The sequence below is a fragment of the Eleutherodactylus coqui genome, chromosome 1, assembly GCF_035609145.1.
Source record: "Eleutherodactylus coqui strain aEleCoq1 chromosome 1, aEleCoq1.hap1, whole genome shotgun sequence".
NCBI classification, from domain to species: domain Eukaryota; kingdom Metazoa; phylum Chordata; class Amphibia; order Anura; family Eleutherodactylidae; genus Eleutherodactylus; species Eleutherodactylus coqui.
In genome coordinates, this window is record NC_089837.1 from 117540205 (window position 1) to 117566330 (window position 26126).

Sequence of the window (26126 nt, forward strand, 5' to 3'; positions counted from 1 at the left end):
GTCCAAAATTGGCGTGTGCAATACGCAGAGAATAGAAGCCACTGATTTCAATGGTTCTTTCTCATCTCTTTTTTTTGCGCGAACAAAAAAATAGCATCTGCTCTATTTTTGTGCACTTTTACGCACCTGCGGTCTCTATAGACGTCCATGGGAGGTGCGCAAATGTGCACTGTGAAAGAAAAAACATCTGGCGCTAATTTGGCTAAATAGCCTTTTAAATCATGCCATTTTCATCTGCCGTATGCAAATGAACACACCCTGCGAGCGCAAAAAAGCCTCATACATGTAGCAGATACGTTGTGCTGAGGCATGCACAATTGTGCAGCCGCCGTGATGCATCTATGTTTGTGGTTCCTGTCATGAAGGGTTAATGTAAGGCTAGCCTCATGTATAATGTACATCACCAGCAGCACAGAGGACACCAGGAACATGCTTGTGCATCTTTATATATATCCCCCTGCTATATACTGAGCATTAGTGATATGGCACTAAGAGCTGACAGTGCCCATTATGTAACAGTTGGCCAGGTAACCATCACCTTGGCACTCTCTACCTGGCGTCTCATGAATGAGCATCCTCAGCACATGTGGGCGTTGTAGTCCGCGGGCTGCCAAAGCTCCTATATCAAGCATCGGCTGACAGCTGGCTGGAAACTACAATTCCCAGCATGCATAGCGCTGCGGAGGAGCTTCCCAGCAATTGAGCAAGCAGCCCGCATAGCCCCTCCTAGGGTGCCGTTATGTGACACTTCTAAGTCCTATGTCTTCATAAAGTAGCGCAGGGCATCAGTAGGTGACGTGTGCGACCAGGATGGGGGGCAGCAGGGCACCGAGGTCTGCCCGGGCACTGGAGTTCTTCCAGCATCAGGGGGCTCTGGAGCTGCTCGTCTTCAACTTTCTCCTCATCCTCACGATCCTCACCATCTGGCTCTTTAAGAACCGACGCTTCAGGTTCCTGCATGAGACAGGCGGGGCCATGGTGTATGGTGAGTGCTCTGGATGGGGCATGGATGGGTGGCATGCTGGCTGGCACTGCAGGGATGGCAGAAGTGCTTTGGGCATCTGCAAGGAGGAAGAGGGAGCAGTCAGTCCCCTATAGATGCTGGCAAGGCATGCTTCCTAGGTCTGCAAAAACCCAGGACATTCTGGGACTTGGAGTAGATAGGATGAGACTGCAGCCATATGGTCGGTTGGTCGCTGACTATATGGGACTCCTGTAAATTACGACCATACAAGTGCGCATGCACATGGTCACATTACCACGTTCTGTACGCAGCGGTTGCAGGGCTTTCGTAGAGGTGCGTCAGTTGTACCGCCATTTAGCTCCGATTTCATACAATTCTGTATGAAGTGTAAATTCGTGGCATACGCCAGCGGACTGCATATACTGAGGAGTATACAAATGGTGTATCTATAGTGCCAGCTGTGGACACACCAATACCCGTACCATGGCATTGCCCAGGACTTGTAGGTTACTTGGCCTCCTGTGAAAATGGCCCTAGTGTATCTGATGATAGGGTCATACGAACATGAACCACATAGGGGGTGCGGACTGACATGACGACTCTGTAAACTCTTACTTAAAGGGGTTTTCCAACTTTTCTAACATTGGTGCAGGGGGACGAAAAGCCATTAAAAAATATATTTATATAATATATATATTCACCTCCCCGCCTCCACACTGCTCCCCTGACGCCGCTTGCCACACTCCAGTCTGCGGCGGTCCCGTGGGTCGTTTATCCATGTGACTACTGCAGCCAATAGAAGGCCCAGCAGCGACGTCCCGTAAACCTTAAAAGCCTACATGACAGGTATACGGGAAATCATGGGGCCTTCTGGCCAGGCGATGTCAGATGCCGTGGCGATGGAGGGCTGAAAGTATATTGTTTAGGCATGGCGGACCAGAACTATATAAAGAATAAGTTAGAAAACCCCTTCAGGCTGGGTTCACACAGGGCGGATTTGCTGCGTTTTTGGCACTGATTGCCGTTGCATATCCGCACTGCGGCAAAACCGCTGCGTTTGCAGTGCAATGCAGCACAAATGTGTTTGGGCAAAAAGCTGTTCTCACAGGATGGATTTTTTCCGTACTGCCGTAGTGCGGAAATGCAACTGCGGCGCGGTTTTTCAAGACGCAGCATGTCCATTCTTCTGTCTTTTCCGCAGCACTTTTGTGTCCATAGACCTCTATGGATGCAGCAAAATACGCTGCAAAAGTAAAAAAGCGCTGCGGAAAAAACCGCTTGCGGATTTTTCCGCAAAAAAATCCGCAAGACAAAAATACCCTTTAGGCGGCCTGCACACAAGCGGGTCGGATCCAGCAGCGAGAATTCCCGCCGCGGGACCCGACCCGAGAGCCTGCAGGGACGAGCGCGTACTCACCTGCGCCTGGCGGCCCCGGCTCTTTCATGTGCCGGCTGCCGCGCAGCCGGCGCATGCGCAGACCAGAGCCGGCGGCCGGGTGAGTGCGTGCCCCGCACAAAAATAGGACATGCCGCGGTTTGTTTTCCGCGCGAGATTTCGTGCGGCCAAACCGCGGCCGTCTGCATAGGAGTGCGTATTGTAATGCACTCCTATGCAAACTTTCAGTGGCGGAAATCCCGCGGGAAATCCTGCGGCGGGATTTCCGCCCGTGTGCAGGCGGCCTTAGGCTGGATTCACACAGGGTGGATTTGCCGCGGTTCTGTCGCAGCAGATCCGCCCGCGGCCGCTAATCTCGGGATTAGCCAGTCAAGTGGACGAGGTTTCCCAGAAACCTCGTCCACACGGGACGGCTAATCCGCTGCGGTAAATCCGGTTGAAACCGCGGCTGCGGCCGCCGCAGCCGCAGTTTCACAAGATTGAGCATGTCTGTTTATAGTCATTTTTTTGTTTATTTATGTTACGGCCGCGCTCTCCTCTATGGGAGCGCCGGCCGCAACGGAAAAGCATGCGGCCGGACCGCTTCAAAGTCGCCACGGCTTAAACCGCGGCGGTTCTCCCGGCGGAAATCTCGCGGTTTTTGCTGCAGTCAAACCGCGAGATTTCCGACGAAAATACGCCCCGTGTGAACCCTGCCTTGAAGTGGTTTTGCCGCAGAAGCTGTTCTTCTGCGGCAAAACCGCAACGCTAAAAACTGAGCAAAACTGCAACAAATCCGCCCTGTGTGAACCCAGCCTTAAAGTAACCCTCCTGTCCCGAACTGGAGGTGGGACATATTACCCACTATTGTTTCCGTTGTCCCTCTGATTTCTCGGTTCCAGGTCTCTTTTCCAGTCATTGAAGATGTCTGTTGCAGTTTTCTAACTACCTAATGTATACTGTGCGCTGCTCTCTGATTGGCCAGTGCTGATCACATGAGCAGCGCTGCCCAACTAAAGAGCATGTATATAGTGAAGTAGTAGTCCAACACCAGCAATGTACTGGGGTCTGAAGATTGCATCATACATCTTGGATGACCAAAAACGGGACTCCGGCGGATCGGACGGACATCGGCAAAGAGCAGCAGCAGGTAATATACAGTAACCGCCCCCTCTGGACTAGAGTGTTGCTCTAAATGACAATTGTCAGCATTTCTGTGTGGATTTCAGTAATCATAATTGACATAATTACATGCAGAGCGTCTGTGACTTGTCAGCCGCCAGAACCCGTAGAGCCGCTGTGTTATCCTTAGCATGTACTACCTATTGCTGAGGGTCTGTGAATTTATGGACAGTCCACAAATAAGTGTCTTTTTTGTTGACCGTAATATCTGCCAGAAAAATCCTCCCTTCATTTTTATTACTTTTTAAAGTTTGAGCTGCGTGCGTACCAATACAGCAGTGTATGACGTGCGCAGTGCAGACAGTCCTCGCAGTGCACTGTATTCTGTATAGTCCTCTCCATAGTTGTCCCATTTATAGTTGTCCCACCCATAGTTGTCCCATTCATAGTTGTTCCACCCATAGTTGTCCCATCCATAGTTTTCCGATTCATAGTTGTCCCACCCATAGTTATCCCATTCATAGTTGTCTGATCCATAGTTGTCTGATCCATAGTTGTCTCACCCATAGTTGTCCCATCCATAGTTGTCCCATCCATCGTAGTCCCATCCATCGTAGTCCCATTCATAGTTGTCCCACTCATAGTTGTCCCACTCATAGTTGTCCCACCCATAGTTGTCCCACCCATAGTTGTCCATCCATAGTTGTCTCATCCATAGTTGTCTCATCCATAGTTGTCTCATCCATAGTTTGTCCCATCCTTATTTGTCTCTTCCATAGTTGTCCCATCCACAGTTGTCCCACCCATAGTTGTCCCACCCACAGTTGTCCCACCCACAGTTGTCCCATCCACAGTTGTCCCACCCATAGTTGTCCCACCCACAGTTGTCCCACCCACAGTTGTCCCACCCATAGTTGTCTCATCCATAGTTGTCTCATCCATAGTTGTCCCACCCATAGTTGTCCCACCCATAGTTGTCCCACCCATAGTTGTCCCATCCATAGTTGTCCCATCCATAGTTGTCCCATTTATAGTTGTCCCATCCATAGCTCCTAGCCACACCGAGAGGAGAGCAAATATGGGGACAAGTGATGGGAGGGGAAGGTGATCTGTGGTCATGTCTGGAGCATAGGGACTCTCTTCAGGCCACGTTCACACTACCATTTTGGCTTCCATCATAACTAGAAGCCATATTGCTTGGCCAGGTGTGTACGCCCACTGGACCCCATTAACTTATAACTGTGTCTGTTGGGTTCTGCCTTGCTGTCCGTTGGAGTCTCCGACCGGAGTGTGAACACAGCTTCATCCGAAAACTGGGGGTAATGGAGTACAGGTGGGTGGGGACTGGTTTTCCTTTCCAGTAAGACAAGGGTGCCTTTACATGGGACAACTGTTGAGCGCTTAAGTGCCCGACTACCATCCCAACGTATGGCTACTGTGCTTTCACATAGGAGCGTTATTCGTTCAGTGAATGGAGGTGCAGCATGCCGGCGATCCCTTCTGGCCGCCCGTCTCCATTCACAGTAAACAGGCAGTTGCTTATAGATAAATGACTGCCTGTTTAAATGGACCGATAGTCACCTGGTATTTAGGTGAGCTGAAAAACAAGTGACTCCGACTAGTGAGCGATTTTCGCATATGAAATCAGTTTTAAAGTTCAGACGTCCAGATGCCGGAATGCTTCTCTAGTGAATAGCCTGTTGATGCAATCCCCTGCTCTGTGGTCTTTTAACTCTTTCTATCGTAACTTAAAGCGTACTAGTATTCCTAGCATGAGCTTTCACATAATGTCTAGAAACACCCGACAGACCAGGATGGAATTGGATTTTTTACTTGCTTATATATTTTTCGGACTGATCTCTTCTTGTATGACTGAGGTCCATCTTGGCGTTATCCATCTCCATGTATTAGAAGGGATTCCCCGTGTCTGAGATCTGCAGTACATACTGTTCGCGAATGGCGGGGAGCTGATAACCTTTTTTACTATACCTACAGTAAGTCCGCTGCGGTGTACGAAGTATATATTGCTGGCGCATTGGTTTTAAGGGGCAGTCAGGGGCATTCTTCACTCCTGCTCTTACAGTCGGAGACTTTTCCTCATGGTTCCCTTTGCTCAAAAACCACCAAAAGCAGCAGCTAGCAGCAATGACAAATGGGCTTAAATAAATTTGGGGATCTGAAGAGGTCTGACTTAAAGGGTTTTTGCACTTCTAAACTATTCAGGATATATCATCAATAGCTTATCAGTAGGGGGAGGACCGCTTAGTGCCCCCACCAATCACTGGGGCTGCTTCCGTCAGAAACACAGAGCTCCATACAACGTGCAGTGGCACTGAATGGTACTGCAGGCTCAGCCCTGTCCACTTTGAATTGGTCCCTGACTCCCCATGATCAGATATTGATGACCCATCCTGAGTTTAGAAGTTGAAAACCCTTCTAAAAGGATTGACGGTGAGTTTAGGGGCTACTCTGGCGAAAACAAATTTTTCCATGCCTTCCCCCCTCACCTGATTTCCTGTCACACTCTAGAGGTCTCTTCTGTGTATTCCAGTCACTTCCATGCACCCTTCTTATCAGACACTATCTGATGGTGAGATTTTTAAATTTTTTACTTTCACTCTCAATCAATCCCATGATGCATCACCCCAACATTAGTTAAGGCTATACCATTTACGCCTGCAGGGAGGACAGTTTAATTATCATTGCCTTCTGTAATCACCTAAATACGTTACAGACCATAAATATCCAATCAGAAGGATGAGTTGTGATCTCCTCCATTATATTTGTGTGACAGGAGCTGAGTGATCATCATCACTAACTGATTCTGTATCCACCTCTAGGCAGTTTATGTGGTAGGCTCATGTAACAGCATCACACAGATTGAGAAATTGACTAGAAAATGAATAAATAACCCCAAGTAAATTGAAGCCGGTCAGAATTGAGATCATATGACCTTCTGAGAAAGATTCACACAGAAAGAAATAACCAAGTAAGGTTACACTATCTCACTCATATATACTGGGGATACATAGTAAATTAATAAAAAAATCACAGGAGTTGTCTTAAAAAAAAACCCAAAAACCTGTTAAATCCCCCGCCACTCCAGCATTGATGTTCTTCTCTTTCCCTGCCAGGCTTTGATGCCAGTAAGTACAACAGACATCTCTGCAGCTGTATAAACAAAACATTGGCGCTGGAGTAGCACAGGATATAGCAGGTGAAATTTGTGTTTGTATGTTTTTTACATGCCGCTGCCAGATTTTTTTTAACTACTGGACAACCCTTTTTAATTTTTGAGTCTTTGGGATTCCAGGGCAGTAAGTGGAGGGCATATTGAGAATGTGATGTTGGGTCATGGGTGATCGATCTCTAAAAAGGACGGGGTGGATGTCTGCAAAAATATGAGACTGAAGTTTTTGGTTCGGTTATCCAGTATAAATTGAAGAAGGGGTTGTCACCCCTGATGGCCAGTGTAGCTCCTCAGATTTTACTATGTGATTTGTGTGGTTTTGCAGTTTCGCCCCAATAACTTGATACCTTAGAAGACACAGGATGTGGATGAAAGTGGCGCTGGCTTGGGTAAAAATATCTGGCCTGTATAATCGTAGATGAACCACATTTAGGCCGGCTGTACACGAAGAGGTTGGATTCCGCATGCGGGAGCCCACAGCAATAATGCGACCCTGTGCCCGTCCGGCAAACCCAGCGTACCTGTCATTTTTCTTCTCTTTTCTGTATCGCGGATGGCCGCTGCAAACCGCTGTCGGACATGCGCAGTACAGATTTTTTTTCTAAAATGTTTATTTTTCCCGTTAGGCGATGATGCGGGTACCAGTGACCTTTCCGCAATGTTAATTGTGGAAGGGCTGCGGGTCAGAAGTCTTCCATTGACTTTAATAAAAGTCGTCCGTGCGAACACTGCACAAAAATGGAGCATGCTGCGCTTTTTTTTCTCCGCTCGCAGAAACCACAGTTCGTTTCCCCGAGTATGCAGGATGAAGCTGTTTCCCAAAGCATGCTATGAACTGTTTTTGCTGCGGTTCCGCAGTTCGGGCACCGTCTACGGATTCCGCAATGCAAATCCGTTAGTGTGCAGTCGGCCTAAGGCCTCATGTCCACGACATAAATTGTTTTTCAAAATCCACGCGGGAGACCGCGCCTATAGGGAATCATTGGGCACCCGCAGGTAAATAAATGCCTGTGGATGTCATTTTACCCCGGCATGTGGATCGCAACAACCGCAGCATGCTCCAGTTTTGTGGAAGAAAACCCCAATGCTGATCCAGAGAAATGCATAAACCACCCAATGAGATATAACTAAATTGTCCTAATTTAAGGGAAAATATTCTTTCCCGACTCCAATCTGGCAATCATAATAATCCCCGGATCACCGACCCGTCTGAAGCCTGCTGCACTGTGTAATGTATTCTTCCTGCAATAAGGCTCCCGGCTAAAGTATGATTTCTGCCATAAAAACTTGAAATAGGAACCGCACATCAGATGGATGACCAATTTGTTACCTGTCAATACCCTTTTAATACATCCCTGAGACCCGTCCATGAAAACTGCACTTTGCTGATGTGTTTAGAATGAATTTCTGGTTAATTTTCCATTTTGTTACCAGAAATATAATACAAAAGAGGAAGAATAAAGCATGTATACATTCTAACTCTTAAAAGCTCTTTAAATGGAAAGGCCTCACAAGAAGGGCGCCTATACGGCAAAGTACAGAGGTCAGATAACTCCTTAGCTCCGAGTCGCATGGCCTCCGGGCACTACCATACAGGCTCCATCGGGCACCGGATGTCCATTGGAAGAGGAGTACACCTCTGTACATGGGGAGTCTGATATGCATCATGCCAGTAGAAGCTTTATGTTCCTATATGGAAGCCATCTATCCATAGTGGCCAACCCTGTACATGAGCTGTAAACATGCACCCTCAGTATGTGCCAATGTGTATATTGTTCTTCTATACGTCTATGCAGATAGGCATCATTGCTCCTTCACACGGGCGTATTTGTGTGCACAATATGCAGAGATTAGAACCCGTTGATATCATGGGTTCATACACATTTTCCGGGGTTTTTTTGGCGTAAAAATTAGGGCCTGCTCTATTGTGTGCATATTTGTACACCGAAGGTCCACATAGAAGTCAACGAGGGTGCGAAGATGTGTACAAAATACGTGAAACACTGTGTAAGCCCTCGTTCTGATGAACATTTGCTTTGCACTGCCAGCAGCACACAGAACGCACTTCTAATAGGAACCATGTGAGTGCTTCTGGCAGTGCTGGCAGAAGCGCTCACATGAGAGAATGTAAGGGAAAGAAGATTCCCCACTGCTTACAGCAGGACATCTAACCCTTTCCAATCCAATTTGTATCCTGGTTTTCCTAGGGGGCTTACTCTTTTTCTGCCATTATACAACAGCGCTATATGCAGGCTAAAGCCAGTACTGAATGAGCTGACATGTTGGATAGGCTTCAACAGTAGAGAGGCTGGCAATATGCAGTAAGAGAACCCCGACGGACGTCTTCCAACATCGGAGCTGTATAGCCTTAAATCATAATGTCTTCAGAGGTCAGACAGTGGATTGGAAAGGGTTAAGACCTGCTGCCCAGAAGCACATTTTAAATGTCCCACAGTAAACTCTTGTTACTCCCAAGGGGATTGAGTGGAAACCCCTTTTTTGATGCCCCGCAATTCCCCAGCTGTGGGGGGCAGTAGGGGACTCCCTCCACCTCTCTCCCGAAGGCATTTCACTATAGAGAGTTTCCCCAAGAGTATGGGAGGAGGGGGTGGGGCTAGAGGGATCCGCCCCCACTATATTTGCTATGGGGAATCATTGTGAGCCCTTCTCTGTGCTATGGGGATATTCCTTGGGGATCCCCATAGCAAGAAGAGAGAGAGAACGGGCTATAGATTAATCCTCCATAGCAGGGCTGAGAGAGCGGAACTATGGGGGATTAATCCATAGCTCCCCTCTGTCTCTCCGTGCTGTGGGTTAATCCCCCATAGCTTTGCTCACTCTCCCCGTGCAGGGCTTCTTTGCTCTCTCCTCCTGGAGCAGCTGCGCTCCCGTGAATGAGGGATCTTTATGCGCATGAAGCTCCAGTCTTCTACGCATGAAACATTGCCCGTCCATGCGATTTTTCCACACGTGAGCAGTAATCTTTTTGCTATTTGTGTGCAAAACACGCTCGTCTGAACAAGGCCTAGTTCTGCTGGAAAAAGAGCACACTTGGAACTAATTAGCCCTTTCAATCGGTGTAAATTACGATGAGCGTGCACGATTGAACGTGCGCGTGAGCTCATGTGTAGCTGGCCTAATGGCAAACTAATTCGCATGCTTACTTTGGATCAGCTGAAATAAATCCAATTCTTTCAAAAGCATTTGTGTTGTCTGACTAATTTCTGAGGCTTACCACTCTCTCCCAACAGCGGATGTTGGGGGGAAAACGGCCGGACCTTTTGGATTTTAACGTGGCTGATCTTTTTGTTCTCTAGGGAAATAAGCGATCAACATTGCTTATGGCATGTAAAGGATTAATGGCAGGGATCGGGGTTGTCTCCAATCCGCTGCATTCCAGCAGGACACCAGCTATCAGTTACAGCTGACTCCTCCTGCAGATGGCGCCAACCCATCTCCTTAGCCTGTGCCAACTACATGCCCGACATGTACAGCATTTTATGCAAACCACAAAGTGTACATTATGGGGTGGGAAGGGATGTCCCACTAAAAACAATTTATGCCCTATCAGTGGGTGACGCTACCTCCGTCAGTCCCATTGTGATTCACTTAAAAGTCCAGTGTAATGCTATTTTTGATGTCATATTGAACTTGTCCATAACTTTACTACTCATACTTTCTAGTACTGATATTGTGTATTATATTCCACACAATGGCATCTACTCTTTATGCCGTTGGTATAGCCTCTTAGCGCTTAATCTCCTCTAGGCCTCCGGCGCAGTAGTGTATTTGGGTCTGTGTGCTGTCCTAGTTAATTCACGGACGGCACACAGACCCATTATAGCCTACTATATTATAGCCTATTTGCACACTGCTGGGTTTTGTTGCGTCTTGTTATGCGTCTGTGATTTTGACGTCCGCATAACAGGACTAAATTCTGCTCCTCTGAAGAAGCCCTACGTCGGGTACTGCATGTGTATTTTTGAACTGGCTTAGTGCCCTATTGGACTCTTGCCTATTTTTTATTTCCTTGTGGACCTTCATGGTTTCCATGTGCCTATTAGGTGCTTTTGTATGCACTAAGCCTTATTCTCTGGGCTTTTACCATGTGTGGTTATTTAGTGGACTTTTGGTCTTTGTATTTCACATCTAGTATAATCCTCCTGTGCATGTAATACCTTGTCCTGTCCATATTTATTTGGGAGCTCCCTGTATTGTTCGCAGGGTGCTTTGCAGGGACTGCCAACTATTATATTGACTTTTCCATTTGTATCTATGTACTTTGTGGCATTTTGAATGTTTTTATTATTTTTTGTCTATTTGTGTATTGCTAAATAAAGTAACTGTTTATGTGTTCTTGCTATTAGATTATCATCGTGTGAGTGCGCAATTGTGGCTTATACACTACTAGCTTTTTTTCCATCCTTTTGTATACTCTGTTTTTTAGTGTGTGTCCGTATATATTATGTCTTGAGTCCAGTGCTTATATATTGTTACCAGTGCAAATGTGTGACCATTGCATTTATTTGGGGACCTTTGGGACCCCCGTGCTTTTGATCTGTGGGGATCCTAGGATTCTGAGCCCTACCAATATCCCCAATAGGAAATTCTGTGTTTCTGGTGGGATGGCCCTTTTAAAGGAAGTCTTCCAATACCAATGTAGTTCCGCCAATAGTTAAGCACTAAGAAGAGAAAGTTCTGCAGCAAATATCCGTCCGTTGGCAGGAGCCTTTAGGCTGGGCTCAGATGAGCCTAATTTCATTGCGTGCTACGCATACAATGTACGCATATGTAATACACGGTGAATGGAGTCAATGAAAGTACTTTGGTTTTCATTGATCTATTTACATTTGCGTATATTTCTGGCGTACATTACGCACGTGAAAAAAAGAACAGAACGCAGCATGTTCTATCTTACCACGTTCTACACACAAAGAGCCCAGGCAAAAACATGACAATACGCAGTTCCCTCAGTCAGTAAAATGCAGCGATTTTTACCATACGGTCTTGTGAGGCCGGCCTCACTTACAACTAGAGACCTGATGGAGGTACTGGCTAATAGTGAACTTACCCCATGCTAATATGACTGACAATAGTCATGGTCATGGGAGACTGACAGCCTCTGCACTAGGACCCTGGAGCGCAGGTACATGGAAGAGGCTTTCTAGAATGCACATTATTGTATTTGTGTCTTTGTTGTGTTACTTGTGTAACTTTAGGCTGTATGCAGGGACCATCCACTTCCTGTTGGTAATTGTAACTGTCAGCAATGACTAATAGTCCTTGGTAATTTCCGAAGTATACATAGTAGCAGATGTGTGCCCAGTATACAACTGCTGCAATCCCAGAGGCTACTTTAGTTTGAAAAAAAAATGTTGATTTCCTTCAAAGTTCACATTTTATACTCATTTCACAAAATGCAAAATCTTAGCACTAGTTGGCCTGATATTTTAGTTTCACACATTTTTTCTGACTTTTTTTTGTTGGGCCATCTTCTACTATTTCCTTTCAAACTGTATGATCGGAAACTACAGAAAAGTTAGTTTGTTTTTAATCATGATTACTGCACACGAACCACAAAACCCTGAAAAAGCTGTCACTTCAGCTTGTGCAGCGGTGGGGGGGGTGGTGGGGGGGGGGTCGAGGGGGCGTGGGGAGAGAAAAAAGAGAAGGATGATCTGTCATTATCCTGTCTGCCCCTGTAAGGCTGCAGATGACCCTAAAGGAAGTGCTAACATGGACTTTTATCTTTTCACCATGTGATCACCTCCTCCCAATCAATCAGACAGCATACAAAAAAGGGTTTTTCCCGATTTTAATGTAATTGGTAGGGTGGTAAAGAAAAATAAGCTGTTGTATCTAATTATACTATATGTGAAACATGCAAAGTCAGAGCTAATATATAACTTCAACACTACTGGACATGCAGCACTTGTAAATAATGGATAGAAAGCAGTATAGGAGCTACGTCGTGGCACTGTGCTACTTGTCCTCATTATGATCTGCTGATCACTGAAGTTTCTACCAATGAAGATTCTCTGGAACTTCCAGTCAACCATATGCTCCATTGCTTGGTACTGTAAGCCATATGTGTCAATTGAATGGCCTAGGACAAACCATTGTAACTTGAAAATATTGTAAAGTGAGGCCAATATAACTTGAAGGACCCCTTTTACCTGTCCCATAAAATGTTTTATATGTATCATGTACAATGACCAACAACATAAAAAGTCGCTTACTCCTTTTATTCATTTTGCACAAGTATACCAACTTTGATAACTTACACTTGAACTTCCATCTTATTGCCAAATGGGTAGCAGTAGACCAGAAATTCACATCTACAGAGCAGCTTTTTCTCTAAAAACTGGATCCGCCAATCTTTTATTACTTCTCTTTAGCAGAAGAAGACTGTGTTTACAACTGTATCACAGGCTCTTCAGTGTACAGCAACAAACACCTGGCCATCTGGCCACTAACTAAGCAGAATATCAGCCCTTACTAACAGGCTTAATGCCACAGTTTTACATCAGCATTTCATAGCTAATGGCATCAATGGTGTGAACATAGGGGGCGTCCTTCCTCTGTCATAATACTCGGCAGGTGACTTCACCTCTCTCTTACTGACAGGCCGCTCTGGGCTGCAATGGACCCAGAGCTGAGAAGATTAACAGCGGTTCCCTTTGAGAGACACACCTGCTCATGTGTCTCTCAACTACACTTTTTCTCTGACAGATATTCCCCCAAGTAGTCTATCCCCATCCCCCTAGTGGCCACTCACATACTTGATCTCTTACACAACCTTGTGTAAATGATGGCATGAACCCCTTATATGTGATACTCCAGAGTTAAATGTATTGTTTAATCAAACCCTTTGGCATCTGTTCTATCATGGAAGACCTAACAAATGACCTAAACAACGAATGGGACTATCATCAATTGTTTCCATTTTTCCATCCAGTGTCCCTATTCACTTCAACAGATGGGATAATGTTTATCATCATTGAAGTCAGTGGAACAACATCTGTTTTTTTCTATATTAAAATCAATGGGACGATAGATAGAGAAAACCTAGCAAAATATTTATCAATGACATCCGTCTTTCCATAATATATATCCTCCCAAGGTCTCCAGTGCTCAGAAATGTGATGCATTGGACCATAGAAGTCATTTACAAAAGAATAACCCGCCAGTTATTCATGATAAGCCAAGATATTGTGATCTAACTTGATATTCTGATGAGGTCAGCTCATCTACCGAACATCCGTATATAATGTGTTTGTCTAAGTAACAGACATTTGAGAGCCGGTCTATATCAGGTACTGTTGAGTGGTATGACAAGGTCATGCTTCCTGCAGAGTGGAGGCTGTAAATGCTTTTCCTCTGTGATAACACAAGTACTGCGGTATGTTGGAGCGTCGGGACCTTTTCCACTACATTATGACTTTTCCTTCTTTCTCTTACATAATATACATGGGTCATTTACTTTCCTTGGCAGCAGGCCACCCTTTATAGTATACGTTCTGATGTTTGCTAAAATACAGATTGGTTATTTGTAAGTATTTCCTTAATATACACTTGTTATGGAAGTTGCTTATCTTACAAGTTCTGCTACAAAAGGGGGAAGAAGGACTTTCAATGTAGTTTGTGATTCTTAAATGGAGTGAAAAGTAGTTGTATCTGTAGACCCCATGATATGCCAGCTTGGCCACCACTAGTGAAGGTTCTCCAAAGATGATCCATGATTATTGTATACATACTAGTAATTATAAGGAAATTATACCAGTATTTCTGCTACATACACGTAGCACACATAGCTCTGCTACATGCACGCCACACACACACATAGCTCTGCTACATGCACGTCACACACGGCTCTGCTACATGCACGTCACACACACACATAGCTCTGCTACATGCACGTCACACACAGCTCTGCTACATGCACGTCACACACACAGCTCTGCTACATGCGTGTCACACACAGCTCTGCTACATGCGCGTCACACACACAGCTCTGATACATGCGCGTGACACACACACAGCTCTGCTACATGTATGTTACACACAGCTCTGCTATGTTGCTTTCGCATATGAGCTGCATGTGATTTACGAACTTCAGCAGCTCGCTGAGGAGACATGTACGCTCGTAGGTGTTAGTTTGTCTGTCTGGGACCTGTGGTTCCACAGGTTTCCATGAGCACAGCTTCACATGTAGGGATTAATTAAGCTGGCTGGGTGTGGTATTCTCCACCAACCCGTCCCCTCTGGTTTGCTGCATATAAAGACCAGCCTCTCTTGGTAGTAGATGTTGATCATTTTAGTGCTTTACTATTTTACTCTGTTGTAAACCCAACCCGAGCTGGTGTTTGCATGCTTGTCTGAAGTGTCTCTCTTGTGTGTTGGTGTGAACTGTGACGTGTTTTGTATGTCTGTGCAGGTGGCCGGACATGTGCTCTATGTGCAGTCATGTTCTATGTGGTATGTACAACCCTGTGTATTGGTGTGAACAGCAACTTGTTCTGTATGTCTGTGCAGGTATCCAGGCATGTGCTCTATGTGCAGTCCTGTTCTATGTGCTGTGCATTACTGGGTGTGTTGATGTGAACAGCGACTTGTTCTGTATATCCGTGCTGGTGGTCAGATATGAGTTGTGAACAGTCATGTTCTGTGTTCAGTGTGTGAATAGTGTCATGTCCTACGTGTGTTTTGTACATCTCTCCAGGTTCCTAATCAGGAATAGCCATGTCCCAGTTGAGATCAGTGGGGCTGTCCTTATCAGGACGAGCACCCTGCTTTTAGGCAGGGGTGCCCCACTTTCCCTGATTAGTAAGGAATAGGGGTCCTTCCATCATTGCTTGGAGAGGTGTAGTTTGTTAGTGCACATATTATTAGAGTTGTTGCGGTTTTAAATAGGACACCATCTTGCATCCATATTGAAGCATGGTTCTTTAGTGCACTGAGCGGACGTAATAGTAGCTTTCGCATATGAGCTGCACAAGATTTACAAACTTTAGCTGGTGGCTCGGGTGACATTGTGGCTTGTCGCTGTGTCATGTAAGCTGCATTAGCTTCACAGCAGCGTTGAACCCTCTGTGGTGACATGTTTGCACGACAGTGACAGTTTGTTACAACACTGGACAACGGTTGACGATTAGATGAAGGCTGGACTCGTGTTGGTGGCATTAGCACTTGAGATAACATGATATCACGTTCAGGGGAAGGAGTATGCTTCAATGTTGTTGATCAGTATGCACCGCCAGCTATGTATGTGGACAACTGTGAGGTGTCATTTATTGGAGTCTCCACACAGATGTGCAGCTACAAATTACCAGACTGAGTACTGCTGTATCCATAGCAACAAAGGCCATGGGGGTTTGTGGGAAATGTAGTCCGCCCATAGTCCATCATTCAGTGCAGAAGGAGGATAAAGGACCTGTGATGATGTCATCATCATGTAATCAGAGGGCGGAGCTAAGAGCCAATAACTGACATCACAGGTGCTGTCAAGCTCTGCATGTAACTCATACCCACATGGATTGACGGTTAAGTGGTTGTTAGCACTTTGATCATTGTATGATCTAAATAGATAGAAAGCGGAATGCACAACATGTCTGGTTCAAGGGCTACATTGTTACATTAAGCCACAGTTAAACTATGACAGGTAGTCTCATCTGAGATATCAACAATAGTGTCTTTAAGTGGGTTTTCCTATTAATTTAAATACCCTTAGTCCCTCTTCAAAAGTTAAACAACTTTGTGAAGTCTTTTGTTAAATGAAGTAATTGTACCGTGAGCCAATGGCCCAGTTCTAGAAAGTGAGAATGATACTCAGGTTCCATTTTGCTAATAGCCCCCAGAAAATGGCTGAGACTGTGCAAATCAACTCTTCTCCTTCAAGCACTTTTCTCCTGGCTGAGATGTGCTTTGCTATTCGACGCACATGCTTGGCCCGTCAACAGACTTTTATAGGCTCTATTGATATTAATGAAGCCAGTAGAAGTCTATTGATAGGTGAAGCATGCATAGTGATTCCTGGACTGCCTCTTGCCAAGGGAAAAGTGCTTCGAGGAGAAGAGTTGACTTGCGCAGTTTTGGACATTATCTAGCAGCCATTAGCAGAATGCTTACTGCACCTCCTGCAGTGAGAATAAGACTGAATGCAGCTCTGGTTGTGCATTAGTGCTCCATTTAGTGTCACTGGTGGGATAGCTGAGCAGCACCCACTTAGGTATTTCCATTCTCATCATTGAAATGAATGGAATGCTGACTGCTCATTATTGGCCAACACTTCATTCACAGTGATGTCACTACCTGGGGGGAGCGACCCCTGCATTGACAGAGCGGTACACAAGAGCCCCATGCTGAATATTGGCGGGCGTCTCAGTAGTGAGATGTCCTCAAATATTGTGGATGGGGGATAACTCACAATTTTGGTACAGCCCCTTCAAGGGCAGTTTAGGTAATGGGAAAACCCTTTTAAACTATTGATTGGGAGGGGTTTAATTTCTACTATTCAAATAAGGAAGATAGAACAATACCTCTGCCGTGCCACCTATTGGATGGCAGCATTCCTGAAAATCAATGTCAGACCCTTTAAACAAGTCTTTAAAACAATGATTGGGAATTAAAAACCAAGCCAGAAATCTATACACAGACAGCTGTTTCGGGGTTTTTGCCCCTCAACAGCGTGCAGTACGTTTCTGGCTTGGCTAGTGAGCAGCCTATGATGTGGGTCGGGAGGGGCATTATCTCTCCTTAAGGAGATAACCTAGAAGGTGCTTGTTAAGATCTTCTTCTGGAGTAGGTGTTGGGATAGGACAGGTTGGTAGTAGTTCTGCAAAAAGGTTATCCGGGGGAAGGGGGGGTGCAGTTAGTTGGGGTACAGGGGATATGTTGTGAAGAGACTGGGCAGTTAGTTTGGGTACAGGGGGATGTTGTGAGGAGACTGGGCAGTTAGTTGGGGTACAGCGGGGATATTGTGAAGAGACTGGGCAGTTAGTTTGGGTACAGCGGGGATGTGAAAAGACTGGGCAGTTAGTTGGGGTACAGGGGGGACGTTGTGAAGAGACTGGGCAACTAGTTGGGGTACAAGGGGATGTTGTGAAGAGACTGGGCAGTTAGTTGGGGTACAGGGGGATGTTGTGAAGAGACTGGGCAGTTAGCTGGGGGACAGGGTAGATGTTGTGAAGAGACTGGGCATTTCGTTGGGGTACAGGGGATATGTTGTGAAGAGACTGGGCAGTTAGTTGGGGTACAGGGGATATGTTGTGAATAGACTGGGCAGTTAGTTGGGGTACAGGTTGATGTTGTGAAGAGATTGGGCAGTTAGTTGGGGTACAGGGGGGACGTTGTGAAGAGACTGGGCAGTTAGTTGGGGTACAGGGGATATGTTGTGAAGACACTGGGCAGACCTCAGATTAAGAACTGTGCCTGGAATCTATTGCTGACCTTTTCCATCGGCACTAAGCACACTGTAATGCTGCCAGACAGTAGCTCCTCCGCAGCAGCTAGCTAACCAAACTAGTTAGGCAACAAGTTATAAAGCTTTAATCATCTCTATTTAACTTTTAGAAAACAGTTAAGAAAACATTTAGTGTACATATAATGGACTGCAGAACTTTTATTGTCTTTGGAGAGCAGGGAGAAGAAACACATAAACTCTGCCATTGTGCTCTTTGTCTTTTAACAGTGTTAATCATGTAGCAATAAATGATTTGATACATTTCTTGTCTGCGGGTTGATACAATATGACAATACCCCTTCTGTGCTGCCTGAGGACAGAGGAAAGGTATCATTTCAGTATTTTGTCCCCTAGACTTCACCCTAGGACCGTCCACCTAGAATGATCAATCAAGGAATTATTGTAATGAATTGCTGGCATATAAAAAAAGCCTATCACATGTCTTATCTTGTCCTCATCCAGGGAGGTGCGGGTTGTATCTCACCTGCTCAGTCCACCTCTGTGGGTTTTGCCTGTTTTATCCAGGATGATGCCTGATTTAGAGCATGTAGGTCTGCCGTGGAAGGATACCTTTAGGCTGGGTTCACACAAGGCGTATTTGCTGTGGAAATCCGTCTGCAGCCGCTAATCCCGCAATTAGCCTGCCATGTAGACGAGATTTGTCAAAAAACTCGTCCACATGGGATGGCCAATCCGTCGTGGCAAAGCCGGCGCTGTGGCGCAGATTCCCCAGCCACAGCATGTCTATTTTTTTTTGTTGCGGCCTGCTTCTCTCTATGGGAGCGCCAGCCGCAATGAAAAAGCATGCGACCAAGCCGCTCCAAAGCCCATGGTTAAGTGCCGTGGGTTCTGAAGCTGTGCTTTCCCAGCGGAAATCTTGCGCTTATTCGCTGCAGCAAAACCGCAAAATTTTCACCGGGAATAGGACCCGTGAGACCCCAGCCTTAGCATCCACAGGTTCTGTTCCTGATGGCTGCAAGCATCTGTACCAGTTGGTGTGTGCATGGCAGTAATAGGCATCTGTGCCAGCTGGTATGTCCATGGCGGCTACAAGTATATATGCCAGCGGGAATGTCCCATGTGTCTTCACGCATCTGTGCAGTTGGTATGTACATGACAGTTACAAGAATTTATGCCAGCGGAGGTGTCCCTAGCTGCCATAACTTTCTGTGCCAGCGAATGTGTCTTTGGCTGCTCTAACCTTCGGTGCCAGTGGAGGTGTCTCTTGCTGCTATAACTATCTGTGTCATTGGAGGGGTCCCTGGCTATTATAACTTTCTGTGCCAGCGGAGGTGTCTCTGGCTGCCTTAACCGTCTGTGCCAGCGGGGGGGTCCCAGGCTGCTATAACTGTCTGTGTCATTGGAGGTGTCCCTAGCTGCTATAACTTTCTGTGCCAGCCGAGGTGTTCTTGCCTGCTTTAAGTTTCGGTGCCAGCGGAGGTGTCCTTGGCTGCCTTAACTTTCGGTACTGGCAGAGGTGTCCCTGGCTGCTATAACTTTTGGTGTCAGCAGAGGTGTTCTTGCCTGCCTTAACTTTCGGTGCCGACGGAGGTGTCCTTGGCTGCCTTAACTTTCAGTGTCCGCAGGGGTGCCCCTGGCTACTATAACTGTCATTGTAGGTATCTCTGGCTGCTTTAACTTTCGGTGCCATCGGAGGTGTCTCTGGCTGCTATAGCTTTCTGTGCCAGTGGAGGGTTCCCTGGCCGCCTTAACTTTCAGTGCCAGCCAGTGTGTCCCTAGCTGCTGTAACTTTTGGTGCTGGCGGAGGTGTCCTTGTCTGCGTAAACTTTTGGTGCCGGTGGAGGTGTCCTTGGCTGTCTTAACTTTCGGTGCCAGCGGAAGTGTCTCTGGCTGCTATAACTGTCTGTGGCAGCAGAGGTGTCTCTGGCTGCTGTAACTGCCTGTGCCAGCGGAGGTGTCCCTGGCTCCTATAACTTTTGGTGCCAGCAGAGGTGTTCCTGGCTGGCTTAACTTTCGATGCCAGTGGAGGTGTCCTTGGCTACCTTAACTTTCAGTGCTGGCATAGGCGTTCTTGGCTGCCTTAACTTTCGGTGCCAGCGGAGGTGTCCCTGGCTGCCTTAACTTTCGGTGTCGGCGGAGGTGTTCCTGGCTGCCTTAACTTTCAATGCCGGTGGAGGTGTTCTTGGCTGCCTTAACTTTCGGTGCCGGCGAAGGGGTCCCTGGCTGCCTTAACTTTCGGTGCCGGCGGAGGTGTCCCTGGCTGCTACAGCCTTCTTCTTTTTGCTAACAGAAAAAGTCACTACCATTGACAAGTTCATTTAAGAATTTGCAATTCAAGTACCTGTGCACTTGAAGCATTGACGAACTTGAAATTTTGCATTAGACGCTATGGCCTGAGCATAGATTCACTTCAGAGATCACTAGCAAGACTTCCTCAGATCCTGGGATCAGAGTATCTATCTTCTATCTTCAGGTTCCAGTGAGATGAAACAACTATACCTTAGGAGGCTTTGTCTCCTGGCTGAAGAAGAACCTCACATATGAGTATAGTTCATTCTAAACGCAAACTAGTCATTTCTATGACCGTGTGCTGAAGGATGCATGTCTATCGCATAGTAAAGACAAGAGGCAGTCAGCCAATATCCGGGAGCTATGTCTTTGGATTATTCAAATTCCCCACTAGTGCATGCGGGTTTTTAAAAAAAAGCGGAAAGATAGGTCTAGCGTGATCTAATACTACGTGCGAGAAAGATAGGGCAAGTGCTATCTTTTCTAGTGCGTAGCATTAACTCACAAGAAACCCGATAGTGTAAACGAAATGATTGAAATCAATGATTTCGTTTCAGCCCTTTATGATTTTCACAGCCGCATAACGGTACAGGTACACACCCATCTGTTTAAGCCCGCCATCAGAAGAGACTGGTGTCATCTGAATGGGACTGATCCCAAGTATTTCCAGCATATGGGAGAAATATGGAGTGCAAAAAAAAAAGAAAAATGCACCTTATGGTAACAAGTTCAACCAAAACTAGGAGAAGTTGTACTCTCTGCAGGGTGTGGATCATCCAGTGATTGTGTCCTTGGGCTCCCTTTATCTGCAGAACACGTCAAGGTGGAAGCAGTCAGTGAGGTCCTCTTTGACCTCTGCAGCTTTGGTTACCCTCTTTATTGTTTAAGAAGGAGAATTCTAGAGCTTTTCTCTACATCAAGACCTGCTGCTGCAGACAAGATTTTATCATCCTTATCTCAGGTTGACTGGAGGCTGAGGGAAGTACGTGATGAATAAGATATGTCAGTTTGTGATGACTACTTTGCTTCAGGAGCCAACCATGAATGGTGTATATTTAAGTCTCCAGAAGTTTGTTTTTGGCTTGAAGTGTCTTCTCACTCTACAGAGATGTACTGATGATCCTTCAATTCCTATAGGAGAACTTCCAGAAACTGTTAATGTTCAACTTTGGAGATGAGCGAGCACGCTCGGTTAAGTCAGTTACTCGAGTGAGCCTCCCTCTTCTCGAGTAAGTGCATTCTTGTCAGAGCATGCTTGGGTGGGGGTGGAGGTGGGGGTGAGCGGGGGGCGGCGGGGGGGTTGGGGGAGAGAGAGATCTCTCTCCCCCGCTACCCCCCGCTATAACCCGCCCCCCCCCCCCCCCGAGCACGTTTAGACAAGAATGCACTTACTCGAGAAGAGCGAGGTTCGCTCGAGTAACTGACTTATCCGAGCATGCTCGCGGATCTCTATTCAACTTCTAAAAGTACACACCTCTGCAATAATTTATAAAACAAACTGGAAAATTCATAAATCTGGCACTCATCACATGATTGTATACAAAGTTTGAGACCATATCTGAGATCACGTCTTCCTTCCGGGAAACAGTTGCGTTTTGTCAGATGATCAACTGTGGCTTCCTTATGACCTTCTTACTGAGGTACCACTATTGCCTCTGACTTAAAGTTTTTCCTTTGAGCCATTACATCTGGAAGGAACAGATATGTGAACCCTCTATATTTTCTTCTAACATCCTTACCTGAAGCTGTTACTGCATAGGGGTGTTCTAGAACTTCGTTCTCCATTGCATATAAGGTCTCTTCCATGAAGAACATTATCAGGAAACCCTAATGATATACAGACTATCCTTTATTCCTTGGATGTCAGAAGGGCAGTCGGTATTATTGTGCCTTGTCACCACCGGAAGCTACGGGTTTGACAGGGTTTACATGGAGAAACGCCCCTATCACACCCCGAGCTCCCGATTGGCGGACTTCTGTAAGGTCCTAGCAGCAGCGTCTGTATAGATGTTTGCCAGGGCTGGAGGATTAGGGTTGTTAGGGTTTGTTTTCCTGTTAGGCTTACATTATTAGCTGTAAATACTTGCATATTACAACGGTAACATGGAAGCATTTAGAGTTAATAATCTAAGCCTAACAGGAAAGCTAACCCTAAACCTCCAGCCCTTGCAAAAATCTATGCAGCAATGAGTGTCCCCGGAGCAGCCGTTCACCTTCCATATCCCCTGCCCAACCAGTAGCTGCCACCTCTGTTCACTGTGTGATCCTGGTGGCACTGGAGGAATCCGTCTGCAGTGAGGCAGTGCCTCAGCTTCCTCACTGCTCCGGCTCTGTTGCCACCGCTGGCTACGTGTCTCCTGCCACCGCCACTCCCAGCCTTGCCGCTGCACTTGGGGGATTAAAGACACCTTTGCCTCTCCTGCCTCTGGACCTCCTGCTGGCATCGCTCCCAGGTTTGCTGCTGTCATCCCCTGCCTCTGGATCTCCTGCCACTGCTGCCGTTGGCGCTGCCACTGCTCCCAGGCTTGCCGCTGTTGTCCCCTGCCACCGCCGCCTCTGGATCTCCTGCTGCCACTGCCGTCGGTGCCGCCACCTCTCCCAGACTTGCTGCTATCGTTCCCTGCCACCCCTGGCTCTGGATCTCCTGCCGCCGCCGGCACTCCCAGGGAAAAGAATCAACTATACTGATTCTTTTCCCACAAAACTGTATATCAACCTGATCGGCTCCTTCTATTCTATAACATGAGACTAGGGGGAATACCCCCCTACACTCACCCGCTCCCTCCTACTCTTAACAGAAAAATCTCCACACCAATGTGTTTTTTTAATTGAGGTAGACCACAGCTTTATTTAACCTTATATGAGCTTAATCCAAATTTATTAAAACCTTAACTCTGTCCTCTTCCAAACAGCTCCGATCCTGCATCTTCCTTCTTCCCTACACTCCTCCTCTTCCTGCCTCACTCCCCTTCCATCTCCTGCTGGTCGCTGTCCCTCCCACTTCACCCCCTGTGCCCCGCAGTCCAAGGCAGCGGCCTTAAACACTTCGCTGCCCTGCATCCTCTTAGGTACAGATGGAGCAAAGTTTACTTTAAGACTTAACACATTAAATAAACCGTGGTACAGACCTTTTTTCTTGCATGTTCAATAGCTTTTCAATGGCTTTTGTTGTGTTAAGATAAGATAACTTGCTGCAGCAAGTTACTAGCATTTGCTAAACTTTGCTTCATCTGTAGCAATGCATGTTCTTTGTCACATGTTCCCTTTAAACGATTTGTCCTTAAAGGTGTTGTTCTATAATTAAATCAGACCTGTTAGAAATCTTAGAAACGAGTTTGTCAGCTAGCAGCTCTCCAGTCTTGTGAATCAGGGGTCCTGTGGTGCCTGAACTTCACACTCCCTCTCCATTATAATGAATAGGAGTTTTTTCAGTTTTGCCCAGTATAAGGGCTCTGCGCATTGCATGACTATACTTACACTCCATGCCAAAGTGCCAAAGATGCCCTGTTAAATCAGAAAAGCTTGTCTCAGACCTTACAGAAATGCTTTCCTGATCCCGTAGGACAAGTTACCATCCTCGGATGAAATGTATAAAGCTCAATGGCTTGTTAAGGCATAAACGTCAAGTGCTGCCAGACCAGATGGTACGCCAAAAACACGGAAAACACGGAGGACGTCTGGATGTTATGTGATTGCAAGTCTGCACCGATACCAGTTTTTTTCCCTAACAATTGAGCCTCTAAGCCAAACTGAACGTCCAGCTTGTCCTTAATTAGTAAAATTATACAGTGATAATACAGTGTCAGTGCGTGACCGCCAGAGATCTGACAGCTATGCATTCTCCCCCCGGGGCGCACACGTGAGCGTGGTTTTTTTTAAAGTGCTCCAACCGGTTCTACTGACAGGTTAGTTACTTGTCTTCATTCCACCGGATCGGTTTTGTTCACCAGTTTAACCTGGAGTGTTTCTTGCTACCCATTAGCGGTCCTGACTTTCAGAATTTTTAGATTCTGCTTTTATGTTCAAGGATAGCTAGTTTTTGAGCAGCATTGTTTAGCTTAGTGCATATATAGTATGGTTCATATACCTATTTTTTCTATTATATTTGTGTTCTATTTTTGTTAACCTAATATATATATATATATATATATATATATATATATATATATATATAATTTCTTTTTTTAATATATATTTTATTTATTTAATTTTTTTCTTCACTTGTTTTGCTTTTTTCCCTCTTCTTAATATCTTTCCGACTTTTATGCTTTATCCTTTTCTATGTTAATGTGTTCCCCAGCTTTGCTGAGGAAGGGGCTATATGCCATTAAACATATTCTATTTTCTGGGTGTTTTACTAATAAAGAAGAAATTGGACTTTTAGTTTGGCTTACAGACTTAGTTGTTTGGAAGTTTGCGCCAATACCGTTTTCTTTTCTTATCACAAATTATCATCATTGGCACTAAATATACAGCAAGACCCCCTATTTTTAGGACAACTAAAAAATTCCTAGAATATATGTAATTTTCTTAACCCACATTGGTAGACACACCGAGAAACAGTGAGGATGTTGCAATAATTTTGTAGGACAAAGTGGAAATGAAATGCGTTACAAATCTGTGAGTAGTATATAGCAGGGGTCCCCAACTCCAGTCCTCAGGGACCACCAACAGGTCATGTTTTCAGGATATCCTATGGTAAGAACACCTGTGGCAATGTCTTAGGCATTTACAAGAATTACATCACCTGTGTAATACTGAGGAAATCCTGAAAACATGACCTGTTGGCGGTCCCTGAGGACTGGAGTTGGGGAGCACTGGTATACAGGCTGGAGATTGTATGCTGCTTCTAGGAGTCGTGTAAGGGGGCTCTCACACCTGAGCTGGGGTACCACTCTCCTGCTATGTTCCCCGTGGGCGAACAGTTCCGCCTCTGGGTGGAAGTGAACAGCGCCCATAGCCCATTGGCTATAATGGGGTCCGCCCACTTTCTGTTGAAAAAAAAAAGCATGCAGCGCTTTTTCTTCTGGTATTTTCAGTCAGATCTGCGGTGTAACCTCCGGCTGTAGGTTCCGACACAGATGTGAAACCGGCCTTTCATTGATATATAAATTGACTTTATGCTTTTATCATTTGAATGCATCATAAATATTCAGCTGTAACAGGCTGCTCTCATACAGGCGTCTGTTAGAACTCCGCATTTTTGAATGCCATTTCCAAATCCGTTCGACTGCACTTCTTAACGCACACCATCATTATAATGGGTTATGAGATGCGTTAAAAAGTGCTGAAACACACCAAAATGGTGCAGGCAGTGTTACAAAATCGCGTTCGAACACTCGTCTGAGAAGCCCCATTGAAAACCATGGAGGGGTTTTACAACATTTCAGAAGATGCACTAAATGCTGTAAAAAAATGGTGTGTGTGAAAGTGGCCTTAGCAAAGATGCCTGACCAGAACTAGTAAGGATTAGTAGCTATTGGGCTATATCAGTGATGGCGAACCTTTCAGAGACTAAGTGCCCAAACTGCCACCCAAAACCCACTTATTTATGGCAAAGTTCCAACACGTTGGGGGGCGGGACTTATTACGACGTACGATTTTACCTCTGTCATTAGAAAAAGGACAGGGCCGCTTCAAGATAGAGAGGGTGCAGATTTTAGCTGCTTTCTGGATCCGGAAATACTGCAGAATGTCCTCAGCGGAAATTTCTGTGGAAAATAATAGTGACACCCCACAGTGGCCCCAGCGGTAATAGGGACAT

At 45.9% G+C, this 26126-nt stretch overlaps 1 protein-coding gene across 1 annotated transcript in view; it reads left to right on the top strand.

Annotated features, from left to right (window-relative positions):
* The first annotated feature begins 771 nt into the window (after nt 1–771).
* SLC9A9 (solute carrier family 9 member A9) overlaps nt 772–26126 on the top strand; it is a 693984-nt gene continuing 668629 nt past the window's right edge. The window contains exon 1 of the mRNA XM_066599390.1: nt 772–985. Within this exon, the coding sequence (XP_066455487.1) occupies nt 811–985 (175 nt within the window). The 5' untranslated portion in view covers nt 772–810. The remainder of the gene's footprint in view (nt 986–26126) is intronic.